Source organism: Physeter macrocephalus, chromosome 20, assembly GCF_002837175.3.
Source record: "Physeter macrocephalus isolate SW-GA chromosome 20, ASM283717v5, whole genome shotgun sequence".
In the NCBI taxonomy this organism is placed as follows: domain Eukaryota; kingdom Metazoa; phylum Chordata; class Mammalia; order Artiodactyla; family Physeteridae; genus Physeter; species Physeter macrocephalus.
Window position 1 is genome coordinate 1,938,762 of NC_041233.1, and position 27,677 is coordinate 1,966,438.

At 56.4% G+C, this 27,677-nt stretch overlaps 1 protein-coding gene across 2 annotated transcripts in view; it reads right to left on the reverse strand.

Annotated features, from left to right (window-relative positions):
• Positions 1-1,277: 1,277 nt before the first annotated feature.
• Positions 1,278-27,677, reverse strand: part of PGBD5 (piggyBac transposable element derived 5) — an 81,250-nt gene continuing 54,850 nt past the window's right edge. The window contains exons 3-8 of one of the 2 annotated variants that reach the window (XM_024117078.3): positions 23,472-23,606; positions 13,234-13,414; positions 9,600-9,797; positions 4,367-4,472; positions 2,888-3,107; positions 1,278-1,520 (exon numbers count right to left, since the gene is read on the reverse strand). In XM_024117078.3, coding sequence (XP_023972846.1) covers positions 2,912-3,107; positions 4,367-4,472; positions 9,600-9,797; positions 13,234-13,414; positions 23,472-23,606 — 816 coding nt within the window. In that variant the 3' untranslated portion in view covers positions 1,278-1,520; positions 2,888-2,911. Of the gene's footprint in view, positions 2,442-2,887; positions 3,108-4,366; positions 4,473-9,599; positions 9,798-13,233; positions 13,415-23,471; positions 23,607-27,677 lie in introns of both variants that reach the window. The other variant, XM_024117077.2, reaches the window with a different exon arrangement.

Here is a 27,677-nt window from a genome sequence, read left to right on the forward strand (position 1 = left end):
ACAATGCGTCTGAAATATAGACCCTGAGAAAGAAGGCATCAAATACAATCAGAAATTCATTCAAGTTATATTCTCCTAAGAATTACCTTACCTACTTCCAAAGACAGCTGAGGTCATGTGACTACATCACAAACTGTGGAACCAAACAGGTTAACCTGCATTCGGTCTAACAGATGTTCTCTGGAGAAGCTTAGAAGCTTCAGTGGTGCTTTGTTTTGAACCGGGTTGGGAGCTCATTGTCCGTCCTTCCTTCCTAGACCCCGTAGCAAAGACCTCCCACCGGGACTGGTATGCCACAGTGGCAGGATCTGCGCAGACAGGGGTCCCAGCAGCCACGGGATGCAGGGAGGCCACCTGCCTCCCAGCCTCTGCCAGGGCTGTGCTGGCCGCCCCTCCCCTGAGAACCTCGCACTGGGCCCCTTCCTGGTCACCAGTAATGGCCAGCTTCTCAATGAGCCCGTCCAGTGGGGGCCCGCCGGCCCTCAGACCCAGGGAGGTATGGAGCCTGGTGAATGTCAACAAGTCACTCCACCTCCCATCCAAGGGTGAGGCCCGGGTCCCTGCACGTTTTCCTAATCAGTGCTGCCTGTCACTCTGTCCTCCTCCTGGGAAGGGAAGAGAAACTGCTCTCAACCTGAGAGCTGGTGCAGTTGCCGCAGCCTTCGCTAGAACCCAGCTGAACTGCTGTCCCCTCGGTCATTTCTCAGAAACCAGGTGGCCACCGTCTTGAGTTCAGAGCACTAAGATGGTGTAATTACTCTGTAATCACTTGGTGATGTGAAGTCACCCACTACTGGTCACGGCGGCGCCTCTTGTGTTGAATCAGAATGACACACACGCAGCCCGGGAAAGGACGGACCGCCAGGCTGGGAGACAGGCATGACGCGTCTGACGGCAGAGGCACTTGCACTACAACTAAACACTCCCGGGAGGGACGAGGCATCCATGTACGGGTCTACCAGTCAATTCACTTTTAGCTGAATTCCTCTTCTAAACTGCTCCCTGGCTCCTGGCGCTAGAACAGTCAAGATCGTGTACATGGGATTATACAAGAAATCAAGACTTAAAAAAGGAGCCCGGATTTTTGCCCCCGACCTTTTAAACAAACTCACGTATTAACAGAGAGTCAACATCTAAATAGACTTTTATTTTTTTCTTTTACTTATTTGGACAGAAAAGAAAATTCATCAGCTTTCATCAGAGTCTCCCTAAGTGTTGGAAACGCATTAAACTCAGAAATAGTGGACCTTGTAGAAAAGCATCACAAATTAAAAATAGATTTCTCCATGTGGTAAAAGTGCTTCCAATCCAATTAAAGGACACGGCAAAGGTGTGTTGAGACGCGATTTAAAATTTGGCCTACGATCCGTGGCATCGGATTGAAACCACAAGTGAGGTGACCGTCATGAACCCGGGGACAGAAGTGATGGAAGTGAGGAGCATGCCGTCAGCAACACTTTTAATCAACTGAGTGACAACAAGGAAGAACGTCCCAAAGCCTGAGCAGAGTAGGTTTGCATCTGTAAAAATAAGGGGGCGACATAAACTGGGTCCAAGGGGGATCACGTGACTCTAGAAATTACTTGTTTCTTAACTGCGGGGACAGCCAGACCAGCCGACCACCCGGGCCGAGGTCTCCCAGGGAGACCTGTGGACCTTGGTTCAGAAGAGGCCCGGGTGTTCTGGGCAGGAAGCAAAGCCCTTGCTGCCAGCTGCTCGTCACGTGGGCCCTTCTGGCTGGCGGTGAGCAGGCCCCCGGCCCGCGGGAATCACGCCCCGCCGAGCTGGTGCAGGTGGGTTTGCCAATGCCCGCCACACCGTTCTGAGGGGTGCTGTGAGGCCGGCAGACGCTGCCCGGTGACCACGCGCGGGAGAGAGTTAGCGAGTGGCCATCCGCAGAGACATTCTGCTGTCTCAGCCATGCTATGTATTTTCCAAAACAAGTAGTCCCGCTAATGATGACAGAGCTCAAGGCCCGCAGGCCCCCGTGGTCTGACGGACGCGAGGTGCCCTCTCTGGCCCAGGGCCAGACCTGTGATCATGCAAGGAGCCACGACAGGGTGGGGTGAGAGGGGGAGGGCAGAAAAGAAGAGGGACATTTCCTTTTACAGACGATCTGAAGCAACAGTAAGAAAATAACCTGAAGATATATTTAAAAATAAAAAGCAGCCTCACACTTCACTGTCCTTCTGCCGTTGTTCTCCCTTTCTCCCCGTCCACCAGCCACGCAGGGATGGGCAGGAAGGCCTCGTGGACGTATCAGAGGGCCCCACTCCCCTCGCCGTCGCTGCCTTTTAACGGCGCCGGGGTTGTTTCTTCTTCTTCTACGAGCCCCGTTCTAAGCTGCCTGCACAGGGCAAACGCTGGAGAACCCTCCGGGCTCCCGCACACACCTGAGCAGCCCCGGCTGCGCAGAGCCCACCCGGCTCGCTTCCCGTCACCTGCAGGCACGGCGAGACGCGCACCACGTCACAGATGTCTCTCCATCTTCACCAAGCGGAACGCGCTCTGGCTCATCTCATCCCATCCCTGGCGCCCCCGGTGGCAGCAGCCCTCCCAGGTCCCCTGTGCTGAGCGGGCTCTCCCGCGGCCTCCGGGGGGTCGTGAGGGTGCCCTCCACGCCCCGCGCTGGCGGCACGGAGGGTCTGGCTCGGGGCCACACCTGCCGGGTGCTCGCTCCGAGGCGCTGGCCGCTCTCCGGAGGGAGGCCGTGCTCTTCTTTGCGTGGAAAGCAGGGTGGCGCCATCCTCTGACCAGGTCCGTCCTGGTCCCTCCAGAGGCCCCGAGCACCCCTCCCGGGCCGCAGCCCCACGCAGGGCGTCTCCGGGTCTCTGGCCGGCGGGTCGGACGTCAGGCTCCCCCTCCCCTCCCTGGACCTGGTCCTTACCTAACCCGGGCCGCGCCCGCCGCATCAGAGGCTCGGAGAGGTGTCCTCCAGGCCCAGCAGCTCTCGCACGAGTCTCTCCCCGAACTGGGCCCGGCTGTACCTCTTCACGTGGTAGGCCTCTGACATCTTGTACAGGATGTAGGCGTTATTGATGGCAATGCTGATGGCAAACCAGAACACCTGTTGCCAGGTCTTGTTTGGTTTATGAGAAATGAAATACCTAAGACGACAGAAACGGCAAGAAAGGCGGACTCAGACGGCGCCCGGGGACCCGGTGCAGGAGAGGCACCCCACAAGGCCTCATCGCGGCCAGCGAGATGCTGCAGGGCACGCGGCGCTGGGAGTCCGGCTGTGGGGAGGGGCAGCCTCTCTCTGAGGCCCGGTCGCGTGAACCGTACTTGGACGTGCCAACAGCCCCTATCAAAGATCAGGTGGGAGGAGGCGGGTCACCACAGGGGACACCGAGGCCAGGAGCCTGGCCTCTGCGGTACAGCCCGGAGCTCCGGCGGGAAGCGGGCCGGGGGGCTCCCCTGCTCGCCGAGGGCCCCGCGCGACGGCGGCACAGCCCGAGCCATCTCGCGCCGCGTCCGCCCGCAGCTCTGAGCGCGTCTCTTCAGCACGCCCGCCGCCCCTCCCCTCCCCTCCTCCCCGAGGCGGAGGACGGCGCTCCCCCCGGACTGCCAGCTCGGGACCCGTCCCCGCGCCGCGCCCTCCGCCTGCACGTGTGTCTCTGCACCCCCGGGGCCAGGAGCCGCGCCGCCGCCGGGACGCCCAGCCGAGGCGGCCGCGGACGTCCCTTCGCTCAACCGCGCCGATTCCCTGGAGGCTCCCGGCTCGCTGCGGGCTCCGCGGAGACCGCCCGGCGACTCCCGGGGCAGCGGGGCTCCCTCTCACGCCTGGGCTCTTCCAGGAGACCCAGGTCCACGCGCTGCCCTCCCCGCCCACAGCAGCCCGCGGGGACGTCCGTGGCCCTCGAGGAGGGCTGAGAAAACGCCCACCGCCCTTGGGGTTAGTCCAACCCTGTTTCAGGCTGTGAGGCTCAGGCCCAGTAACCGCCTAGGCAGACCGAGGCCCAGGGCGGTCACCTCTTCCCTCCTGTTGTGGACACAGGAGCTCGCCCCGAGACAGCGGGGGGCGCGTACGCGCACCCCACGCGGGCACGGGACGACGACCCCACCCCTGGGCCCGCGCCCGCGCGCGAAAGCGCTCCGTACCCAGTGCCGGAAAACACGCGGCCCGGCCCGACGGCGCCCGGGGCCCACAGGGTGTGGGGTGCGGGCCAGCGGCTGAGCTGGGGGGCAGCGGACACAGCGGGCAGCGGCGCAGGAGGTGGGGGGCTGGGCGGGCCGGGCCGTGGGCTCGGGGTTTTCTCTCTCGGGCTCTCCTGTCGTCAGTTCTGACCCTGGGGACACTGGCCGCCCAGCAGCCCCTCTGTCCTCGGCGGCGAGGCCTCCCGTGCCGGGGCGCCGGCTCACTTACTTGCTGTACTTGTCATCGTACTTGCAGATGTAGCTGAGGTGGGCGGCGAAGGCCTCCACGGCCAGGGGGCAGGGGATCTCCCCACTCCTCCTCTTGATGATCACTCCTGCGGGGGACAGACGGGACATGCCCTCTGAGCCGCCCCCCGCAGACCCCCGTTCTGCATGTGCCCCCCTCCCCCCGCCTGCCTGTCAAACAGTCGGCAGGGGAGGAGATGGAGGGAAGCCGCCGCCGCCGCCGCCACTGCAGCTTCAGGGGAGCGCAGGACACCGGGCCACGGCACGGGCCACGGCAGGGCCCGCGGGTGGTGAGGCACAAAGGCGGCCGTAAGTGGAGAGGGGCTCCTGCACCCGATGGGGCCCTGAGAGCAGAAGGGGAGCTCAGGACCCACTTTCCCCCTCCCTCCCTCCGTCCCCAGGCTTCAACCCCTCCCGCCAGGGTCTGAGCCGGGGGTGGGAGGCGGTGGCCACCGAGGTCAGGGAGCCGGGGGTCCCTTCCGCCTGCCCTGCAGCCTCCATCAAGGCAGAGGGTGGGACTAGAGGCTCAGGAGGGGCAGGAGCTGCCCCGACCCCAGGCTCTTCCACGCCTCGCCCCACGGACAGAACCCTTTACACCCAGCCGCTCCTGGGACTCCCTCTCTCACACGCCTTCAGACGCCTTTTCCTCCCCAATACAAATGGAACCGCGTGCCAGGGCCACTCGCCAAGGTCACGGTGAGATTCAAACGTCCCACTGACCGGGCGTGAGAAGCAAAAAGAGGTCGTCGGTCCGCTTCGGCCTGCTGTCCAACCATCCTGTTTTCCAAGGCCTGCCCCGCCCGCCCGGGTGGACGTCCACGGCGCCCACGGAGGTGACGCGGGGGCGGGAAGGACACTCGTGCGAGCGAGCTCGGGGTTACAGAGCGCTTCCTCCGTGCAGCCCGCCCCCATCCCCGCCGCCCGCAGAACGGTGGGGTTAGGAGAACAGTGCCATTCAAAGGGCTGTGGGTTTTCAGCACTACTTAAATGGGCGTAACTGAAGTAAAAATGGTCACACAGGTCCATCTGCTGAGACTGAGCCCCGAGCCGGGATCTTTTTTGTCTCCCGCCCCGCTCCCCAAATCCTGAATTTTTGCACTGAAGAAGCACCTGGACACCTTGTGAGAGACTGAGAAGCCGGGCCCTGCCCCTAGAGCTGTGGTCTGGGGAAGCCCGGGGCAGGACCCGGAAAACACATTTCCTAAAAGCTCCAAAGCTCAGAGGACCTCCGTGCCCAGCCAGAGGGTCCTGGGCCCTGGTTGCTTAGGGATCCTTTTCCCACTCAGAGAGACGTTCTATGGTCGGGTGATGCAGCCGCACGTGCACCCTCCAAGGCTGGGCTCCTGCTCCAAGGAGGGCTGTGTCTCTGCAGCACCCTTCCTGAGGGGACCTGTGCTGGTGTCTTTGCTCACCACCCCGCCCGACCTCAAGTCCAAGTGGGCAAACACTCCAGTTTCACACCCCGGCCCAGGCACATGGCCTTGGGAGGTTTCCCACCTCCAGCTCCATTTTAATTTGCCCGACTTTCGACTACAGCCTCCTCTGGGACTAAGGAGGCCCCTTTAGGGCTCCCCGGAGTCCACATGGGTATGAGCAGAGCAGACCATCCCACAAGGACATAAAATCCCCTCCGTTCTTCTCCCAGAGGTGGGGGACAACTCATTCCGAGTCACCAGGGCTCCCAGCGGGTCAGGCCCACTGTCCGAGGGCCTCGGCCAGCACCGTGCCCCCGGGGCTCCCCGCCTGCTGCCTCCCACACAGCCAGGGCGCTAGCTCCAGAGCCGCCGCTGTCTCAGCACACCCAGCCGTGCCAGGCCTGCTTTCCTTCTCCGTTTCCTTCCCATCCCTTCGAATGTTTTAACTCAACGTGAGGATTGCAGCTGGAGATCTCAGGAGAGTGGTTTCAAAATCCAGGTGTGCCTCAGTCTCTTTGAGCATTTCCCCAAGTTCATAAGCCAGTCCACGCTCCTCTCTGCTGACATTTTGGATTTTAGATACTATTCGAGCTGGAAAGGGTTAGACTGCCGTCCTGTAGTATCCTTTTCTGAGGACTGAAAAGCTTTAGACATTGGAAATATTGACGAGAGGTGATGTGATATTTATTGTGCTCCCCTGGGCGCACCCTGTACGTTTACAGCCGTGTGGGGGACCCTCTGCGTACAGCTGTATTCCACGTGTCTACCTCTGTGACACGGTAGGTCCACGTGGGCCTATGAGAGAACCACGTGTCTTCGTGTTCCAGGGAGTGCTGTCTTCTGCCTTCCCCGGGCTGTTTCTGGCTGGGCTGACCTTCTTTCCGTCCTTCTGTTAAGTCTGAATGAATGAGTCAAGACCCGACTCACAGACCCATGCAGACATTCCACACTCACATTAGCCTCACGGACTCTGAACCCTAAGTGGGCAAGAGGGAGACGGCAACGAGATGGGAGCCTCAAAATGGATTCTAGAAGAAACGCAAAAGGCTGTGGTTCTCAATGGGGACGTCCCTGGATGAATGACAGCATGTGACTTAAAAAGCCTGCATATGCTCACCGTCTCTGAAAGAGGGCTCATTTCCCCTTAGAACCTGGAGTAAAGAATAATAAATCAACCCCTAAAAGGTTCGTAACTAGTTACATGTTTTCTAAAATTCGAAATTCTGCTCATGTTCTAGAAGAGCAAATATGGTCACAGTAGAAGACGGTATAAAGCTGAGAAGCAGTCTTTAGAATACAGGAGACTTTGTCATCTGGGTGACATTTAAAATAAGTAGGGAAAAAAAGAATTATTTGATAAATGGTTCAGGTACTGAGGTGGGGCTGCTTGGTCAACCAACCTTTGCCACTTAACAAAAAAAAAAAATAGTAGTAGCCCAACTGGTGCCACGACCAAAATAAATTCCAAGTGGATGACTTCAAAGAGCACAAAATCGCCCTATAAAACAACCAAGTGAACTATACTTACCTGGCCTTGGGACAGAGCAGGGGCTTTTAAGCATGAGAGCAAATAACATGATCAACAGCTATGCCTATGCAGAAATGAAAAACCCTTTTTATGTTAAAATTACCGGCCATAAATAAAAGCAAAAGGACAACAAACGAAGAAAAATATCTGCTATAGGCATAAAATCTGCTTTCAATTTCGTAAGACAAATACTTCAAGTGAAAAATTGACAAGAACATGAAGAAACCATTGAAAATTAGCTAAAAACACAGCAAAAGATGTTCAACCCCACCAACGGTCACGGCAATTTATATTTAAAATTTTGTAGCATTGTCAGCCATCATACTGACAAATTTAGAAAAGAAAAAAAAATAGTGTTGATAAAGCAGGAGGAATCTCGGTCCCCTTGTAACCCACTGCAACGGCAATAAGTACAGCCTTTTGGCAACACAGCCTCAAGAGCCTTAAAAACGATCAGACCCTTTGGCCCAGCCGTTCAACTTCTAGATTTATCTTGAGGCAGTGATCAAAGACGTACCTGAAGATTTATATATGAGGATCTTCACTACATCATTCTTCATATTATGAAAAAAGGATCATTCGCAGGGGCCAAGATAAAGAAATTATGCTACATCTAAGGATGGAATACGAGGTGCTTTTTAAAAATCATGTCTTTGAAGTATACCGAAAGGAAACCGATCTCCCTTCATTAAGAAACGAGGCCCCAGGATGTGGACCAGGAGGACTCCCAGTGGGGAGCGTGCCGGCCACACGGCCTCCGCTCTGCGAGCCCCCTCGGCCGCACCCAGGGTCTCCTCTCACCCGCCGGGCTCCCAGTGTCCACAGGCCCTGGGGGTGCCCAGGGGCCTGGCGGTGGCGGTTGGTCTGTGGCCAGGCTGTGGATACACTCCATGGGATTTTCAAGGGCGACTGCATGATGTACAATAGGGTACGTACTTCAGAAAACTACCACGGAAGTGAACACAAATACTAGTTTCGGCGTATTTAAAAATCGCCCTCCCAATTTTCTCATCTTCCCTCAACTCCTGCCTCCTTCCCTTGGTGCCTGATTTAAGGGTCCCAGTCCTTGATATCGGGGTTCTCAGGTGTGTCATCTTCAATCCTATTGCAGGCTTCTCCCTAACCTCCCCAGATGCGGTCTTTTCTCGGCTACCTCATTTCACCCAGCTCAGACAAGTGCAAAGTCCTTGCTTTGGGACATCGTTTCAGAGGCTATCACTTAACATAACTTGGTGGGAAGCAGCTCCCATGCCCTACACCCACACCTGTTCCTAGAGACACTCTGGCCCCGAGGCCCCAACCGCAAGAGAGCTGAAGTCCAATTCAAACTGGCCTTCAGCTGACAAGGTCAATTCCAAACCTCTCCTCTAAGTGCCCTTGACATAGCACTCGAGTGGGGGGAGAGGCTTTCTCCACCTCCTACACATAAGTGGGGTAACGACACCCACGTGCTTGAGTCCCTCGATTGCAATCTCCACTGAAATGTAACACAACTTAGGTGTGTGGGGGGGGTGAAGGATGGGAAAAAAATGAACAAGAGGCACTAAATACACACCCACATACCACATACACACACACCCACATACCACATACATACACACCCACATACACACACCACGCACACGCAGACACACACACACACACATCGCACACCCCTGAACTCCTTGGCAGTGTTCCTTTAATAGAGAAGAGGAGAGATGTCTTAATGTAAAGGAACACAAGGGACTTGTCAAAGACACTACGCAACGATAAATATTTCTGTAAAGGGTCCCTTTGTCACTGCAATTTCCTTTTCTGTTGTTTAATCGTGTATTGAGCTGTAGGTTACCTTAAATATAGACTCCCTGCTAAATGAATCCCCTTGTTAGCAATGGATTTTAAATCCCAAGGAAAATCAATGACGATACAAACTGAACCCCCCAAAAACCCAACGCTAGCGATTAACTTCTAAGGAAGACATTTTAAAGATAAGAATGGTTGACTTTCCCCCGCCCCATCAGAACAGATTTTTCACAGAATCCTAGATGACGATCATGTAAATACCGTTCAAACGGAGCCTATTAAGCACACCGCGTACGACCTGGGGGACCTGCAAATGCCAGACTCAAGGCTTCTCTTGACGGCTGGCAAGTCCCAGGCAGCAGACAGCCTGCGGGCCCAGGAAGCGCTTGCCGCCCCGCGAAGAGCCCAGAGCCCAGAGCCGAAGAGGGGCAGGGGTCACCCGACGCCAGAGCTCACCCACACCCCTGCCCTGGCGCCCACCGCGTGCCCACCTTGCTGCACGGGCGAGTAGGCGTTGGTCAGGAAGCGGAAGTGCCCCTTGTTGTACCAGCAGATCAGGGACATGCTCCCCTTCATCCGGATGCTGTGCTGACCCCGGGCGGGCGGCAAGGCCGGGCTGCTCAGCATGGAGGGCGGCAGGCCGGTGCAGTCACTCTTCCTGGGGCTGAGCAGCCCGCAGCAGTAGATCCCTGCGGGGACACGGACCGCACGGCCTCAGGGCGGCTCCCCCCGACCCCCCGGGCTCGGCCCTCAGGGGCCCCTCTAGAAGAGATGGTGAAGTCTGGGGGCTTTCCTCCCAGCTGTGCTGCCGCCCCCAGCTTCCGTACGTACTAAGATCGCAGGGAAGAGCTAACGCAAGCAGGGCGTCGGCAGTAACAACGGCAGCTCTCGCGGCCAGAGGGCTGGCTACCTGCCAGGACAGGGCTGAGCCCAGGGACCCAACCTCCCACCTGCTTCTAGAAGCTTCTGAGCACGTGCAATGCTCCGGAACTGCAGGCTCCCGGCTGGGCGGGCAGAGACGGGCATCATTAGCACAGGTCTGTCTGCCGTCTAAGCCTGACCCAGCTAGTCACCCTCCCCCCTCACCAAGACTCGCCGGGCACCCGGGCAGCCCCGGCCGCGTGCAGCCAGGTGAAAGGCAGAGGAGGCAGGGACATCACAGGACACGCGCTACACGGGGTCCTGCCTGTGCTGTACGCGCAGGGCCCCTGGGTGGCGGAGCTTCCTGAGGGGCTTGACGCCCAGCACGTTCCACGGGGCAGGAAGCCCTGCAGGCAGAGACCAGCAGGAACAAGGAGGCTTCTCGAAATTCCGCCGGGACTCAGGGTCTTTCCCGGCCCTCCCTGCTCGTGGTCCCCGGCTCTCCCCCCGCCCAGGAAGCCGTGGGGAAGCCCGCCCCTCCCCACACCCGGCGGGGGGGACGTGAAGGGGCCCTTTGACTGAAGACCGGGAGCAGTCCGCCCCTCCGGGCTCACTGCCACTGTGGGCCATGTTCAGGCCCGCGCCCTCCTCACCACTGCATCCCCCCGCAATGCTGGAAGGACGGCTGATGACTTCCTGTCCTCCCTGCCGCCCCAGGAGCAGCACTGGGTGAGGAATAACACCCGCGGTGGGGGGCGGGGGGCAGGCCCAGTCTTGCTGCCAGAAAGAAGAGGGCTCCCTGTGGCTCCCATCTCTACAGATCCAACTACCCAGACTCCGCTGGCCTTGAGATTTAAGAAGAACCTGTCTTCAAAACAGGGAAGAGGATGAGACGAATGAGGATAGTGTGTTAGATCACCCGTCGGGCTCGGTGAACCCAGCCACCCAAAGAGCAGCTGCATTTTCCTAGCAGGGGAAGAAGAGAATCCAGCAGCACACAAGTTTATTTATGAAAACAGCCATTCTTGCGTGAACACCGCTCCTGGCTGTTCTCTTACGGAGCAGTCTCTGTGCGCCCAGGAGGGACAGCCAGACTCTCAGCTGGGACTCCTGCCTTCCAGCCCGGCCGCCCTGCCCGTTAGACGCCCCTGGGGCACCAGGCCAGACGAGGCAGTCAGAGTTCCTGCGGATGGGGGGCAGCCATCCGTGAGTGACGTTCGGACAACCTCCCCGCGGGTCAGTCATCACAGGCGAAGCCCAGGGGGTCGCGTGGGAGGGCTCACAGCCTCAGATGCTTCTCACAAACGGGCGAAGAAATCTTTGCTCTCGGAAAACTTCAAATTCCATGTCTAATTACCTTCTTCCCACTGGAAGATTCTCCTCCATCCTCCGCTAATTCCCCGTGCGGGGAGGGCCCAGGCCAGCAGCCCAGCTCTCAGGGAAGCCTCTGGCGTCCTCACTCAGCACGCCACCAGCCCACATGCTACAAGCGGGTCCTGACTACGTCATGCGGCTCTTGGTCCAGGAGACAGGGACACCCACGGTGTGGGGCAGGGAGCGGGCCTGCAGGGCACACGGACGCTGTGGGGTGGGGGGGCAGTTCTGGGAACCCCGGGCACCATGCACGTGACACTCACCCTGGACCCGCACGAGCGGGCCAGCGGGCACGGCAGCCCTGGCTCTCAGCCCACGCTCTGACACGGGCACCCACTGTGCTGGGTTAACGTGCGTCAGCGCCAGTTTTCTCCAACTTGACTCCACGGCCCCTCTTCACATAGTCTGACCTCTCCACATGGAATTCCCTCAACAATTAAGCCCTGAGCCCCGTTGGGACCAGCCTTACAGACGAGTAAGACACAGCCCAGGCCGGCAAGAGCACAGGGTCCAGGCTGAGGCCGTAGGTCGGAAGCTGTGGGCTCCCCATTACTTGAGAGGGTTTTCTTTTTTAATTTTTTTTGGGGCTGCGTCAGGTCTTAGTTGTGGCAGGCAGGCTTCTCTCTAGTTGCAGCACGCGGGCTCTCTAGTTGAGGCGTGTGGGCTCAGTAGTTGTGCACGGGCTTAGTTGCCCGGCAGCAGGTGGGATCTTAGTTCCCCGACCAGGGACTGAACCCACATCCCCTGCACTGGAAGGCGGATTCTTTACCACTGGACCAGCAGGGAAGTCCAGAGGAGGTTTGGTTTTAAGGCCAGACATCAGATCTGTTGCTAAGCAACAGGTCTGCAATTCCAGCGTCTGGAGTAGCTGAGTGGGGGCTTTCTGCGTTTCTCCCGAGTGGACTGGATATAAATCCCAGATGTAGGATGAAGTGAGGGCAGATACAACCTGCCATGGGGCTTCCTGACTCGGCCCAGGTCTGTCTCTATAGCCCCACTTCTGCCAGACCCCTGGAAGACTTGCCCAATCTTTGCAACAAACGAACCAGGCATCTTAGCACTGAGGGGGGCCAACACCTTTCTGAGGCACATTGTACTGCTGCCTGTATTCATGCACACAATTCTCTGCCCAGCTGGAAGGGGCCACATTACAGACCGGGGTGGGGAGTTCAGACTTCCTAAAAGTCTTGGTAGGAGCTGTGCCTTGGTGCTGCGGATTTAACATTTGTGTCCCCCGCACCCCAAATTCCTCTGTTGAAAACCTAATGCCTGAAGTGATGGTATTTGGAGGTGGGCCTTTGGCAGGTGCTTAGGTCATGAGGGTGGAGCCCTCATGAATGGGATTAGTGCCCTTATAAAAGAGGCCCTACAGAGCTCCCTAGTTCCTTCCACCATGTGAAGACACAGGGAGAAGTCTGCAACCTGGAAGAGGGCCCTCACCCGACCACACTGGCACCCCGATCTTGGACATCCAGCCTCCAGAACTGTGAGCAGTGAATTCCTATTTATAGGAACTATAAAAAGGATTTATAGGGTGGTCTATAAACCACCCACTCTGTGGTACTTTGTTATAGCAGCCCGAATGGACTAAAACACTAGCAAGACTCCTCGGATGGCCATGGCCTTACCACAAAGGACACAAAGAGATGTGCCCAGAAGACCTGAACTGACCTGTCCCCCAGACCACAAGTCTGGTCTCCCTCCAGACCTCCAGTGCCCAGCAGGGTGCAGGCAGCCGGCAAGCTGGCATGACCTGTCCCCCCGGGGGAGGGCCTCCCCGCCTGGCATCCCGTGCTCTGTGCTGCCCGCCACACGCCTGCGCCCCCAGCCTTGCCCACCACTTCTCGGGGGCGGGGGACTGCGCTCAGACTCGCTCCCCACTTGCCGAACCTTGCTTTTCAAACTCCTCAAACAGGGTCAGGCTGGTGATGCTGGGCCCCGTGAAGATGATGTAGTTCTTCCCGGCTGCGGACCGGCACAGGCTCCTGGCCACCATGCTGTGCAGCTGCGGCTTGTTCTTCAGCGCGTCCAGCCCGTCAGGGCCCCCGCCTTCCTTCAGGTGGACGTAAATCTGCATCAGAAACACACAAGGGTCAGTGAGCTCACAGAAGGGTCGGGCAGGGGTCCAACCATTCTGGAAGCACAGGCTTCCGTCTCCAGGCCGGGTGTGTGGGAAAGCCACCCCTCCTCGGGCTTCCGGTTCCGCAGTCCCCACCGATCCCAGCATCTCCGCGGCCCACAGAGGCCACCAGTCACTCCTAAGGCTGCCCATCAGTCTGGAGCCTCAGCCCCAGACTCTGCAATTTAGAAATGTCAGGGTAAAGAAGGAAAAGGTCAAACTGTTACAAGTAATGAATCTGGCAGCTGAGATCAAAAGCAAACACATCCCCCCATTCTGAAGCACAGGAGTCACGTGCACAGAAAGCAGAAGTAAAGGCTACTTCATCTGTAAGACATAAACATATCCGTGCACTTTCTGTTTGAATACAGCTTTTTAATTCACAAAGCACATCCACAATTACCCCCTTACTCTTTACAGTAATCACCGTGTGGGCAGAAGGGGTAATACTGACTTCATACTGCAGAGGAGGGGACAGGATCAGGGATTTAAAACTCACCTGACGCCCCAGGACCAGCAAGGATATGCTGCAACTGGTACACAATAATTTTAAATGCTGTCCGTGAACATCCTCCAGGAACATCATCCAAGAGGTAGGTGCAGGAAGTGGGAACGGAGCCAAGAAGTACGTGGTCCTCCCCGTGGCTGACTGAGCCACGCAGAATTATCATATGGCTATTAACCGCTGTCCTCATTTAGGGAGGACAGCTCTTCTCGGGGAACGTTCTGGGTGCCTCTGCTGGCAGCGGTTCACAGACGGTGCTCAGTGTGTCCGTTACACTGCTCAGGCACCACGGCCGACAGCTGATGGGCGACACTCACCCTGACTGTCCTCCGAGGCCCAGAATGGCTGAGTGCGGGCCCGTCCGTGCAGCCAACCGAGGGCAGGTACGGGGGGACCGGCAGGTCCACAGTACCGCCCTCGGGCAAACGCCGGCGGGCGATCACTTGCAAAATACAGTGTCTGAGGTTCCCGAGACAGACGAACAGCAGGCGGTGTAGGTCTTTCTCTAAAAGCAGCTCATCCTCAAGGGCTAATTCTATGCCGTATACTCACCTGGGACGTCCCCAGGGAGGACCGACCTGCCCGCAGCCTGGCAGGCAACAGTGAGATCACGCAGCAGGACCCCAACACTTCATTTCGGGGTATTTTATGCCTTCACCGCCTCATTCCCAGGAGGAACCTCTCTGATAGAGAGTAAAACACTGACACAGAGAAGCCAATCGTCTTGGCCGCGTGTCACGTGAGGTTGCGACCGAGCAAGGACATTTCCTCAGAACCCGCCTGCTCTCCTTCAGCAAAGCCCAGTCCTGCGGCTCCCACCATGGGCTCTGCACCAAGGCCAGCTCTGACTCACAGCCCCTCCCAGGTATCCTGCCTGAACTGCTGGCACAGCCACGCTGGGCACTGTGTCCCCAAACCTACCTGGGGACAGTTAGTTTTGTCCCATGTGTCCCTCGAAAGGCAATCGTCCGGCTACACACACCCAGGATTCTCACCAGGGAATAGAAGGTGTGCTGCTGGAAACTCTCAGGCCAACCCTGATGACACCCCATGTGGCTTCCAAAGGCCCCCCTGAGAGACGGGCAGACCGTGGCATACTCTGCCCGAGGCAGGCAGCATTTCATAGGATTAAATGCAAAATCCGACAACCAAGTTCAAAAACGTAACTGCATCTAGTACAGGATGCAAGAAACGTGACTTAGCAAGAATACTTTTGGAAAACAAACACTAAACCCTTGGAGATGGCCAACTGCAGGCCTCAGATACCATGACTGGCCTAAGTGATCTTGACCCGCATTAAAAACCAGGGTGATGAGTATCTCATCCTTCCCTGGTCACCTCATGACACTGCATCTCCGTGACACCACACTTTCCAAGGCGTAAAGAGAAGGGTGGTGGCCGGCATATTAGTTTGCTAGGGCTGCCAAGACAAAGAACCACAGAGGAGCACAGAGGACTCCGAGAACTTTTCTTTGGCTAGAGAGCTGGGTCATGGAATGATGATTAAGATCTTTCTAAGGCAGAACCAAGATGAATGTATACAAACAGAAAACAGATCTGCAAGCATCAGAGCCCTTACTAACACTCAGAACTGTCCAAACACTGAAGCCTCAGAGAGGCTCCAGGACAAGCTGGTGGCCCCTCGGAAGGTCTGAGCTTCAACTGCAGGGGGTGTATGCCAGTGTCAGAGGACGGTTCAGAACCACACAGATGCCAAGTTCAGATGCCCCAACAAAGCGGCACATGAGACCCTGGAGCCAGCAAGACTAAACGTGACCATCACAGGGCAACCGACACCAGAAGCATAACCTTTCCCTGCTTCAGTCCTAACAGCAAAGGGTGTCGGAGTCTAAATTCAGAGAACACCGCTTCTCTCCTGGATCTAATAATACCCTGGAGAGAATCACCTCTTTCTCACCAACCGCCTTCCCAGCTGAGGCACTGCGTGAGCCAGAGCCTTATAAACTCGTTTCCAGCAATAAAGTCAGTGTTTTGGAAGGTGGGTTATCCAGGCTCCCGGACATGAGATGCTTTCAAAACATCACCCCCGATTTCCAGACCAGACTCAGCTGCACAGACTGGTGTCCTCCCCCGTCCCGCCCCCGCCCTCTTTGGAAGCGTGGATGTCCTCGGGGTCGGCGGGTGGGGAAGGGGTGGCACGCAGGGGCGGTGAGGACCTGCCACAGTCCCCGTTGGGACAATGCTGGGAAGGGAACTGGAGCGCCCGGCCAGGGGACAGTGGATCCCTCACACGGCCCCGAGGGACCGGCCTCTTCTGCTCATAACAAGACATGTACCAAGGTATGTCAGCCAGGAACGGAAGGCAAGGGAGGACCGTCCTGTCTCAGACTCACCCGTCAGGGCAGAAGAGGACCGAGGCACCAGCTCCCAGTTAGCAGTGATGTGCAGCCCTCCCCAGGACCCAGAGCTGCGAGACATCCCCTGAGGTCGCATCTCAAAGTACCTCCCCTACTTGCCAGGCCATGGGCAAGGTGACGCGTGCCTCCTTCAGGGCAAACGTCGTCACTCCGCAAAAGAGTGTGGCGTCAGGACTGCGTTGTGACTTTCCTGGGCCCTTTTGCTTCCACGGGCCTCTTCCTCCGTGAAAAAGTATTTGAAATTATATTTTACAACTGCATGGGCATAAAGAGAAGTATTACACGTCGAAGCACCTCCTGCAACTTACAAGTTCGTTATTTTGTCCCTTCTGATTTTAAGAGAAACAGAAACACCGTCGCAGGCCCCTAAAGTGCTGTGGGCCTCGGCACTGATCCCGTGATGCTGTGGAGCCGCCGGCCCCGGGCGGGTGGCCATATCTGTGCTGTAGCCTCAAGATGGGGCTGTTTTAATTTAAATTACCTGAAATTAAGTACAATGAAAAATTCAATTCCTCAGTCACACTGGTCAGGTACGCAGCAGTCACATGTGGCTAGTGGCTGCCGTGGTGGAGCCCACGGGTACAGGACTTTCCATCCTCACGGAAAGTTCCACTAGACGTGCTGCCTTACGCCATCCTTGGCTCACCAGTCTGGTTTTCCAGCAACGTCTCCATGCCATCACCTTGTGGATGGTTTTCACGACCGGTGTTTTCTCAGGTCACCTCTCGCCACGACCGCGGCCAGGAAGGGCTTGTGCACCGAGACTGTTCTCTACCCCGTCTTCTCCCGCACCTTCGGTACTACAGGCCCTTACAAGAACCTTGCTTTGTTTTATCCCAAAGCTCAAATAATCGGTGAGTCCGTCTTTCAAAATGACGGATTGCGGAGGAAACTCTAATTCGAAAAGATACATGCACCCCAATGTTCAGAGCAGCTCTATTTACAACAGCCAAGACATGGAAACAACCTAAATGTCCATCGACAGATGAATGGATAAAGAAGATGTTGTACCTATATACAGTGGAATACTGCGCAGGGACTTCCCTGGTGGTGCAGTGGTTAAGAATCCGCCTGCCAATGAAGGGGATATGGGTTTGAGCCCTAGTCCGGGAAGATCCCACATGCCACGGAACAACTAAGCCTGTGCACCACAACTACTGAGCCTGTGCTCTAGAGCCCACGAGCCACAACTACTGAAGCCTGCACGCCTAGAGCCCGTGCTCGGCAACAAGAGAAGCCACAGCAATGAGAAGCCCGCGCACCGCAACGAAGAGCAGCCCCCCGCTCGCCGCAACTAGAGAAAGCCCACATGCGGCAATGAAGACCCCCCGAAAAAAATGCTTTTTTTTTTTTTTTTTTTTTTTTTGCGGTACACAGGCCTCTCACTGCTGTGGCCTCTCCCGTTGCGGAGCACAGGCTCCGGACGCGCAGGCTCAGCGCCCGTGCTCGGCAACAAGAGAAGCCACAGCAATGAGAAGCCCGCGCACCGCAACGAAGAGCAGCCCCCCGCTCGCCGCAACTACTTACTTTTTTATTGAAGTGTAGTTGATTTACAATGTTGTGTTAATTTCTGCTGTACAGCATGGTGACTCAGTTATACACATATAGACATTCTTTTTCATATTCTCTTCCACTATGGTTTATCACAGGATACTGACTATAGTTCCCTGTGCTGTACAGTAGGACCTTGTGGTTTACCCATTCTATATGTAATAGTTTGCACCTGCTGACCCCAACCTCCCACTCCATCCCTCCCCCATCCTCCTCCCCCTTGGCAACCACAAGTCTCTTCCCTATGTCTGTGAGTCTGTTTCTGTTTCATAGATAAGGACAGTTGTGTCACACTTTAGACTCCACATATAAGTGATGTCATAGGGTATTTGTCTTTCTCTGTCTGACTTACTTTGCTTAGCATGATCATCTCTAGGTCCATCCATGTTGCTGCAAATGGCATTATTTCTCTCTTTTTTATGGCCGAGTAGTATTCCCTTGCATCTATTACTCATGAATATTTTTCATACTTCCACCTCTCCTATGAGAGAGGCCATGAGGGCTCCATTCACTTCTGGGTCTTCAGTGCTGAGGACAACGCTAATCCCATAAAGTGTGGTTAGAAAACAACACGCACTTAGGTTTTCCTTTGTAGACGTCTTGCTTTCCCATTTATTTTGTAAACTCCTTGATAATAGGGATGTCTCTGACTTCAGAAGAAAAAAAAAAAAAGCTGGCAAGCCCCTTAGGCTCTAGAGAGGGAAGGCTGAAGAAGCCGTGGTCCCTGCCCTCTAGGAACCCAGGGAGCCTCAGACACAAACAGGCTGTGTGAGTTAGGTGGTAGCGGAAATCCCTCTGCAGTGGAACCAACAGGATGGAGACAGAGATACAGAGAGAGTTCTATCCATCTATCCATCTAGCAAGAGATAGAGATATTTATTTCAAGAAATTGATTGCATGATTACGGAGGTTCGTTAAGTCCAAAATCTGCAGGACAGCCTGGCAGGCTGGAGACCCAGGGTAGAGCTGCAGTTCATATCCAAAGGCCATCTGCTGGCAGAATTGCCTCTCCTTTCAGTGAGGTCAGGCTTTTTCTATTTAGGCCTTCAACTGATTGGATGAGGCCCACCCACACAAGGGAGGGCAATCTGCTTTACTCAAAGTCCACTGATCTAAATGTTAATGTCATCTAAAAATACCTCCACTGGGACATCCAGAATAGTGTTTGACCAAATATCTGGGTACTGTGGCCCAGCCAAATTGGCATGAAGTTACCCATCACACCCTCCGAGCCCTGCTAACGTCAGAGGGTGAAGCCAGAAAGGCCGGGTCAGAAAAGAGGTGAAACGGAGCGGGCACTCACGGGCACCCTGTAACTGCCCCCTTCCCCTCCCAGCCACACCAGAGCCATCTGACAACAGACTGCCTGAGAACACTACACGTGACTGCAAGCGCCTCTCCTGCTCGGAACGCAGACGGCCCACACTGGGACCAACAGCCGAGCACATACACTGTCCCAGCCACTCACCTGCCCGTAACTAGGAGTCCCAAAGGCACAGCAGGTAGAGCAGCCTGACCAGGGGGTGTGTGACCAGAGTTGAACATTCAACCAGACCAGGGTGCCAGGTGACCCCGCCTCCGAGCTCCAGAAGCATCCATGGTGTATCTGGAGGATGCCTTTGCTTGGGGGGAATTCACTCTTTCTGGGTGATCGTGTATCATCCCGCAGCTAAGAGAGATGCTCCCAGCTGTTCGGGATGATGAAAAAGTTCTGGAAATGGATAGTGATGATGGTTGCACAACACTGTGATGTATTTAATGCCACTTAAAGGTAAATTTCACGTTACGTACATTTCACCACAATAAAAAAAAAAAAAGATACGCTCCTTCAGGACAGGCCCACAAGACACAACACAAATCTCACCCCTCACTGCTCCTCGAATGACAGTTTGCCAGATTACCTCAGACTCGTGGCCCCACTCCTACAGGCAGCAGTCTCCTTCCCAGGGCAGTGTGGGTGGCCTCATTGGGTTGTTCCTCGGCCCTGAGCACTGCAGGCTGGCACCGTCACGTGCTGATTCGGTGTTCGGTGTTCGGTGCAGGGGGAGACCCCAAGGTAGACACCTTGGATCCGAGGGCTTTTGTGGTGAGTAGGCCTGCAGGGCAGCTCTACAAGCGCCAAGTGGGGGACCGGCCCCACCAAGATCCAGGCCTCTCATATGAGATTCTGGAAGGAGGGCTGGAGGAGAGAGCTGAGGACAGACGAGGCAGTGCCACCTCATCACGCGGGACAGCGTCTCCACGCGGGTGTGACTCTCTCTGCAGGGACCGCACCTGCTCTGATGGCTTCTTCCCCCTGGAAACATTTTACTCCCTGCCTCTCGCACTCCCAGAAGTGAAACACGTTAACTCCTTAATTTTCAGGGCGACACAGTTCACCTCTTCTCCCACACACCTCCCTACCGTCTCCTCACGGGTTAGATTACCCAGGACTCTTAACCACTTTCACCTGATTCTGAGATTCCCCTTCAGATGAATTCAAGACTAGTGAACCTATAAAAGTACTGAAAATACCGGGGCTCCTCTGGACACCCTCCCCGTTAGCAGCATTGTCTGTCAAACTGTGGGCTTTCCCTCCTCACTCAGGTGCCCTCAGAGGAAGCACTCACCGCTTCTGAGGCTTGGAGCTCCTGGTCAGCTCTCACAATGACCTTTACTGGGACCACTTGAGAAACGACTACCCAATCTGGAATGTTTGTTTCCTCACTTAAACCTTGATCTAGAATCTTTCAAGCAGAGCTAATCCCCGATGCGGCCCTACCTCAGAAGCACGCAGTCCAGTCAGCAAACCTTACAGTCTTGGCCGAATGACACTATAAAGCCGAAGCCAGGCCTTGGGTCTCTCCTGGAATCCACTGTCCCTTCCAGGTATCAGCTGTGTCCATGACAGGGTAACGGGAAGAAACTTATCTGGTCAGCTTTGCAGACCCTAACTGGCAGGCCCCGGGGCAATTCTGTTACCGTGTCACACACAACAGCAAAGCCTCAGTGGCCCGCGATCGCTTTTATGAGTTCATGGTTTCAGGACTCAGCAATCCAGCCGGGACGTCTGCCCATGGTCAGGGTGGAGAGGCCAGAGGAGAACCACGCACGTGCCCTTTCCAACCCCTTCATGCGCCACGTCTGCCGGCCTCCCATCGGCCGGCCTCAGACCTGCTACCAGCGGGAGGACAGCAGGGGGCGAAGGGCCACTTGGGCAGCAGGACGGCCACAGCCTCTTTAGGCTCAGCAACCGGGATTCTCCAGTGGAAAGTTATTTAGAAGAAGAATTTATTTGACAAACTAAAATGAAGAAAATGGGCTTGTGTACACCATCCCACAGGTGACGTTAAAAAAGAGAAGAATCAGGGCTTCCCTGGTGGCTCAGTGGTTGGGAGTCCGCCTGCCGATGCAGGGGACGCAGGTTCGTACCCCGGTCCGGGAGGATCCCACGTGCCGCAGAGCGGCTGGGCCCGTGAGCCATGGCCGCTGAGCCTGCGCGTCCGGAGCCTGTGCTCCGCAACGGGAGAGGCCGCAGCAGTGAGAGGCCCGCGTACCGCAAAAAAAAAAAAAAGAGAGAGAAGAATCACAGAACCTTGCAGTAGAAGGGGCCTCACTGATTAGGGCCCCCCATCCTTTCACTCTACAGATAAGGACACTAAGATCCAGGACAATCTGGGAGCCGGCTTAGTTCACACAGGAAGTAGCAGAGCTGGGCTTGCAGCTGGCCCTCAGGACTGAGGAGGGGGTCCCTGAACATTAGCAGCACTGAGCCAACTCATCTGGGAAACAGGTGTGCATACCACTGTCCCTTGTACCTCGCGGCTGGTGTGAGAACCGAGGAGATGCAGGTGTGAAAGCTCGGGGGTGGGAGGCTCCCCCCGCCCCTTGCCCCATGGCTGGATCTGCCTGGGCCACTGCCTAACCAGGATTAGGGTCTGGGGGACCAAGACAAGGGCCAGGATGCTAAAAAGACAACCGTCCCCAGGCCGTGTGGGTCCTTCTCAGACAGAGGTGTCCGTCCCTGCTTTGCTGCCACCACAAACACCTTCATCTCGACCAGCGAACTGGGGAGGCCACGGAAGTCCTCACTGCACCCGCCGCGGGACAGCCTGCGGCCAAGGGTAGGTACCCCCTCAGCACCTGCGTGCACGGGCTTCCAGTCGCCCTGGCCTCGGCGGAGGCCAGACTGCTTGGGACCGGGAGCTGCCAGCTTCAATGCTGACTTCTAAATTCAAACCCTCAAGCTGCACAAAGCTTCCTATGATCAGAGAGTTTTAGAAATAAAAGGAAACTTCAAGGTACCAATCCGAACCTTTTATCTGACAGACGGGGATTTTATAGGTTTCACAGAAACTAGGAGGAACCTGCACAGAGAGCCAGAGAGAGAGAGAGAGGGGCGGGGGGGGGGCCTTGCAGGTAATGGTCGTGACTCCTCGCTACTTGTCAAGTTTACAGTAAAAAGGAAGTGGTGCCAGATGCACACAGAACATTCCTTCAAATGCCGCACAGGCAGACCCCTGGGAAGGCAGAGCCATGACTTCATACCCTGGTGCCCGGCACGAGGCTGCAGGCCACAGCACTCAGCAGTAAGTATTATTCAAAGAATGACTGAATGTCATACATACACAGTGAAACGGACTCCCCTGTCCCCAGGGCAGTGTCACTGCAAAAGATACTATAGCGATGGCAGGGGTTGTGTGGTGAGGGAGGGAGGGCCCAGGCTGTACGTCCAGAGTGTTTCCCGCTCTGGGGTGGGTCTGTCTAGCAACAGCCTGAAGCCTGTGCGTGAGCCCAGCTGGAGAGCCCGGGCCCAGCCCAACCTGAAGCCCCCCAACCCCGGCCTGCGGGGCAGGGCGGGCTGCTGCTTGGGGCACACGCACCTTCGCACCTTCCTTGCCGGGGCTCAAGCACATGCGGCTCGAGATGCTCAGCTGAACCTTCCTACGAATCCCTCCCTGGCTCGGGGGCAGGGAGGAGCTGTGCACAGCCCCTGTGCCCTGGGCCTGGGGCTGCAGCTGGGCAGGGCGGTGAGGAACCAGCCCAGCCGGTCCCGCTTCGCCAGCCCCACCTCTTCCTTCCTCGCACTCCGCACCCTACCGCTCCGGCAGCTCGGCGTCTGACACTGTCCCCGCAGCAGAGCTCGGCCACCTCTTCAGGGCACAGCCAGGGAGCAGGCAGCAAGGCAGACTCAGAGGGCGGAGCTCCTGATGCCGTTTCAGGCCTCTGAAGAAGGTGTCCTTAGGACAGAGCCCCGGCGGGGTCTGGGGGGGTCTTTCTGGGGCGTCACACGGAGCCCTCTCGAGAGCCATGGCAGCGACCTCTGTGCCCACCGTTCTGGTGAAGCCTCTGGCTGACACTGTAAGGGCCTGAGCCCTGATCGGTGTTTACGGCTGTTGTTTAACCCCAGGGGCCGGAGAGGGCAGGAAGAACGTGCAGCGGACAGCGCCAGCTAGCCCCGTGCCCCCGCGAGGAAGAGAGCAGCGCAGCCCAGCCTAAGCTGCAGCATCTAGTGAGGCGCAGTGAAAAGGGTAAGTGGGCAAGTTCACCAGTTACCAAATCCTCCCTCGGCCTCCAGGGCCGGCCCAGGGCTCACCTGGATGATGAAGCCGGTGGAAGAGCACTGCCGGACCCAGAGGCTGAATTTCCGCTTTTTCCTCTTCCGCAGCTCCCGCTCCGTGCACGTGGCGATGAACACAGGGTCCTCATCAATCAGGGGTTCATGTAGCACCTGCCGGGAAAGAAAATGCAGAGATTCTCATGGAAGGCAGCGTGAGCTCAGGGGGGGTCCTCAGGTCTGGGCTCAAATCTAGTCTCTGCCTTTGACCAGCTGTGTGACCTTGGCTAAGTTACTTTACCTCTCTGATCCTGAGTCCCCTTGAGTCTCCTTATTTGTCTATACCAGTGTTTGGGGGAGGATTAAATGAGAAACTGGCACTTAGCAGGTATTTAGTAAATGGAAATCATCATGACAGTTATTATTATTGGCCTAAGGTTCTCAGTCCAAACTCTCACTTAGGAGAGGGACCTCCAGCAGGGGTCCTGACTTCCAGCTGGACATGTCCGGTGGAGGCACCAACTTCCTTTCAAGGAAGACTTTTCCATCGATGGACACTCCAACCGTTCACTGACGCAAAGGTGACCTACACCTAACCTAAACCTACTGACCCAACTTCACACGATTCTTCAGGTTCTTTAGATTTTCCGGACAGCTCTCATGCTGGCCCATGACCTTCTTTTTCCCATGCTAAACATTCTCTTTGTAAAAACTCTTCCTGAAATGACCCAGTTCCCTCATTGCCACGACCCAGCCTCTGGCTCTCCTCTGGGTCATCACGTCCTTTCTGACGTGGGACTCCCCAGGCAATTTTTAAATTTACTTCACCTATTTCCACTTCTCGATGGCACGGTGACAGGACTTTTTCAATGACAAGACAATAAGGTAAAAAGAAATGGCATAAAAACAGGTTCCAGGGGTGCCCCAAGTTTTGTTTCTTCAAGCTAAAGATTTTGTGGGGACTTCTGGGTAAATTTTAGGAACCTGCTACACTTCCCTTCCAATCCAATTTCAAGCTTCCTTACGGATTGGTACGTATGTGTGTGGTTCACTGAAATGAAGAATGCTGGAAATACTATGATTCCAAGAACTCTTCACAAAACTCCAGATCAGGGGCTGGCCCACTGCCCGCTGTAAATCCAGTTTTCCCAGAACCCGCCATGCCCCTCACTGATGTGCTGTTCAGGGGCTGCTTTTGGGCTACAAGGTCCCAACACAGACCACACGGCCCCCAAAGTCTAATACCTGGCCACTGACAAAAAAGGGTACCCACGCCTGCTCTCCATCAGGGCCTTTCAACTTGAATGAACAAACTAGTCACCTGGGAATCTTATGAAATGTGGGTTCTGTTTCGGAAAGCTTGGGGCAGGGCCTGAGTTTCTGCATTCCCAGCGAGCTCCCAGGTGATGTCAGAATGTGGCCTGACGAGGACAGAACAGGGGATAACACTGACCAAGTGTGAGATGGACAGCGGCCTTCCACTCTCCTATTAATGTTACCTCGAATTCCACTTAAGAAATAACTGCCCTGCAGTGTTGGGTCTTAGGTGTGCATACCAGCCCCTTCAGTGTTCTGTTGTTGGAAGCGGGGGGCATTAAGCCCGGCCTCCCCTGCCTTGAGCTCACGAAGGGGAGGCAGGAGAGGCTGACCTCGTGCCCGGCTCCGTGCAGCTCCCCAAACCTTCAAAGCCCATGTGGAACCACTGTAGCAGGATGGCCACGTCCCACACATGGAGGGGCGGGCGGGTGGAGCAGGAAGTGAGGAAGATGCGGCCCTCTCTCTGCTCTCCAGAAAGCCAACGTCCTCTACTCCACCTGCACTTATCACAGAATCCCGTTCAAGTTTCTATTTAATCACATGCTTCACCAAAGCAAAAGAGCCAGCAGGAACGCCTGGTCTTCCACGGCTTCTCCTCTTTTCTACCCTCATTACAGGCATGTGGAACGGGTCACAGCTGAGCGCAGCATGGGGTAGGGCGCTCTCCAGAGCTCCAAAAACTGCCCCCTCCTCTGCCAGGCTGTCGTCGGCCAGCACTGCTGTCACCCAGCTGTGTGTTCTGAGTCCCTCCCGGTATGACGAGCTCAGGCTGGGGGGGCAGTGGTTATGTAGGGGAGACACGGCAGCCATGTATTAACTTCCGCAGTCCCTCCCCCAACCCTCCTTTAACTAATCTGCCCCCGGGCTTGAGGAGATGCAGCATCTCCCTATTTAGTAGCTGTGTATAAACACTCGTGCGTGGGCGCACCCCGCTGCTGGGGTTACTGGTGGAGTCTGGAGGCTCTGTAAGCTCATCCCAAAGGGTCACATTTGCTGGAATAAAAAGGCTCCAGAGACTGCAGGGCAGAGGGTGCCGTGTGCCGTGTGCCAAGGTGCGGCGTGCGCGTGGCGGCGATGCAGAGCCGTTCCCCGGAGCCTGGAGCAGAGTCTGCTGGGGGCTGGAACGAGGACCGTTCCCACTGGTCTCAACAAGCAGAGTAAAGATGGGTCCATGGAGCCCTGAGGCCTCGGGGTGGAGGACTGCAACTTGAAAACACATCTTCTCCTTGAATGGAATATTCCAGAGCCAACAGGGATTTCAGAGAAGGAGAAGCTGGAAAGCCAGGAGACCTTGAGGGTTTCCTCTATTTTACTTAACAAAGACGTATATGACCTTGATGTTTCTGTGTGTAAGAACGAGGCAGCCTCTGCGGCAGCGAGGCAGAGAGGCTAAGGGCGTGCGCGTGTGTGCCCAGAGCCGCCCCTCGACGGCCCGTGCTGGCGGGACCGCCAGCCCACAGGAAGGCCCGAGCATGCTCCAATCCACGCTGCCCCTTCTGGTCTCGCCTCCTTTGGCTGACCCTCCTCACGCAGAGCTGGCTCAATGGGGCCCAGAGCCGGGAGGAAGAGGAAATTCCAGGTGATTACCAGCCCCCTGGAAAGCCAATCCCAGGGACTCTGACTTCCCCTCTGCCTCGTGTTCCTGCTGGTGGGTGGACTCTACCAGGTACCGTTTGCCCCCCAGACCCCCTTTCCACCTTCCTACCCTGCGCTGCGTCCTGGCGGCCAACCTCTTATAAACCGCACGCCCCAGGGCCCTGCCCCCAGCGCCTGGCTTGTGTGGCCACGAGGGAGGGAGGAAGGAGAGATGGGAGCCCTGCCAGCCTGTCCGCCCGCGCCGTCGGGCTGCAGCCGTCGCCGCCCCACCCCGCTCCTCCGCACAGGCTCACGGCGGCTTCCCGCTGTTGCCAGCCCAGGTGTTCGCCACCCCGGTGATGCCCTTAAACCCTGACTGTCCACAGTCCCTGCTTCCAATTCTCTGCAACTGCCCTTCTGGAACAGAGCATTTGCTTCCTAATGGGATCCTGACGAACATATAGAGCACGGGATGGAAGATGGTAGCAACGAGAGCACATACGTTTGCAAATACAAAGGTAAAAATAAAAATTAAATACCAAGTAAAATTTAAAAAAGAAAAAGCAGGGCCTCCCTGGTGGCGCGGTGGTTGAGAGTCCGCCTGCCGATGCAGGGGACGCGGGTTCGTGCCCCGATCCGGGAAGATCCCACGTGCCGCGGAGCGGCTGGGCCCGTGAGCCGTGGCCGCTGAGCCTGCGCGTCCGGAGCCTGTGCTCCGCAACGGGAGAGGCCACAGCGGTGAGAGGCCCGCGTACCGCAAAAAAAAAAAAAAAAAAAAGAAAAAGCAAAGGTGGGGGTGAAAACCCCAACGTGAGCGGAGAGCCGAGAGCCATTCCCCAGACTAAATCTCACGTCAGCCCCTCTTTTCTCAGTCTCATCAACTGGACGCAAAGAAAAGATGTGGGCAGCAAGAATAAAGTGACCGTCTCCCCAGGGTCTCCCCTCGTACCCATCTGAGCCGTACGACGCAGGAGGGCACAGCTGCCGCCCCAGACACCTGCCCCCCTCACGGCACCCGTGTCTGGGGCTGGGAAGGGGTGAGCCCACACAGCTCAGAATTTGCTAGTGGGTGCTGCAGCGTGCCCACCGGCTAAACGGACCCTGGGGACACACACACAGGCATGGCGATCGCCCGGGACGCAGGTCTCAGGTGTCTGATGCTGCAGTTCCAGAAGGATAAGACTGCCCGGGGCCAGCACATGGCAGGCACACAACAAACATGGGTGTAATCACAGGTACAGCTCGTCTAGGGGCTGTTAGGACCCTGGGCAGCCTTATCTTTAGGCTGTTAAATATCAATCATCCATGGAGTTGCTTGGTTGACTCTGAGAAGATGCTTAGTCTTAGTGAGCT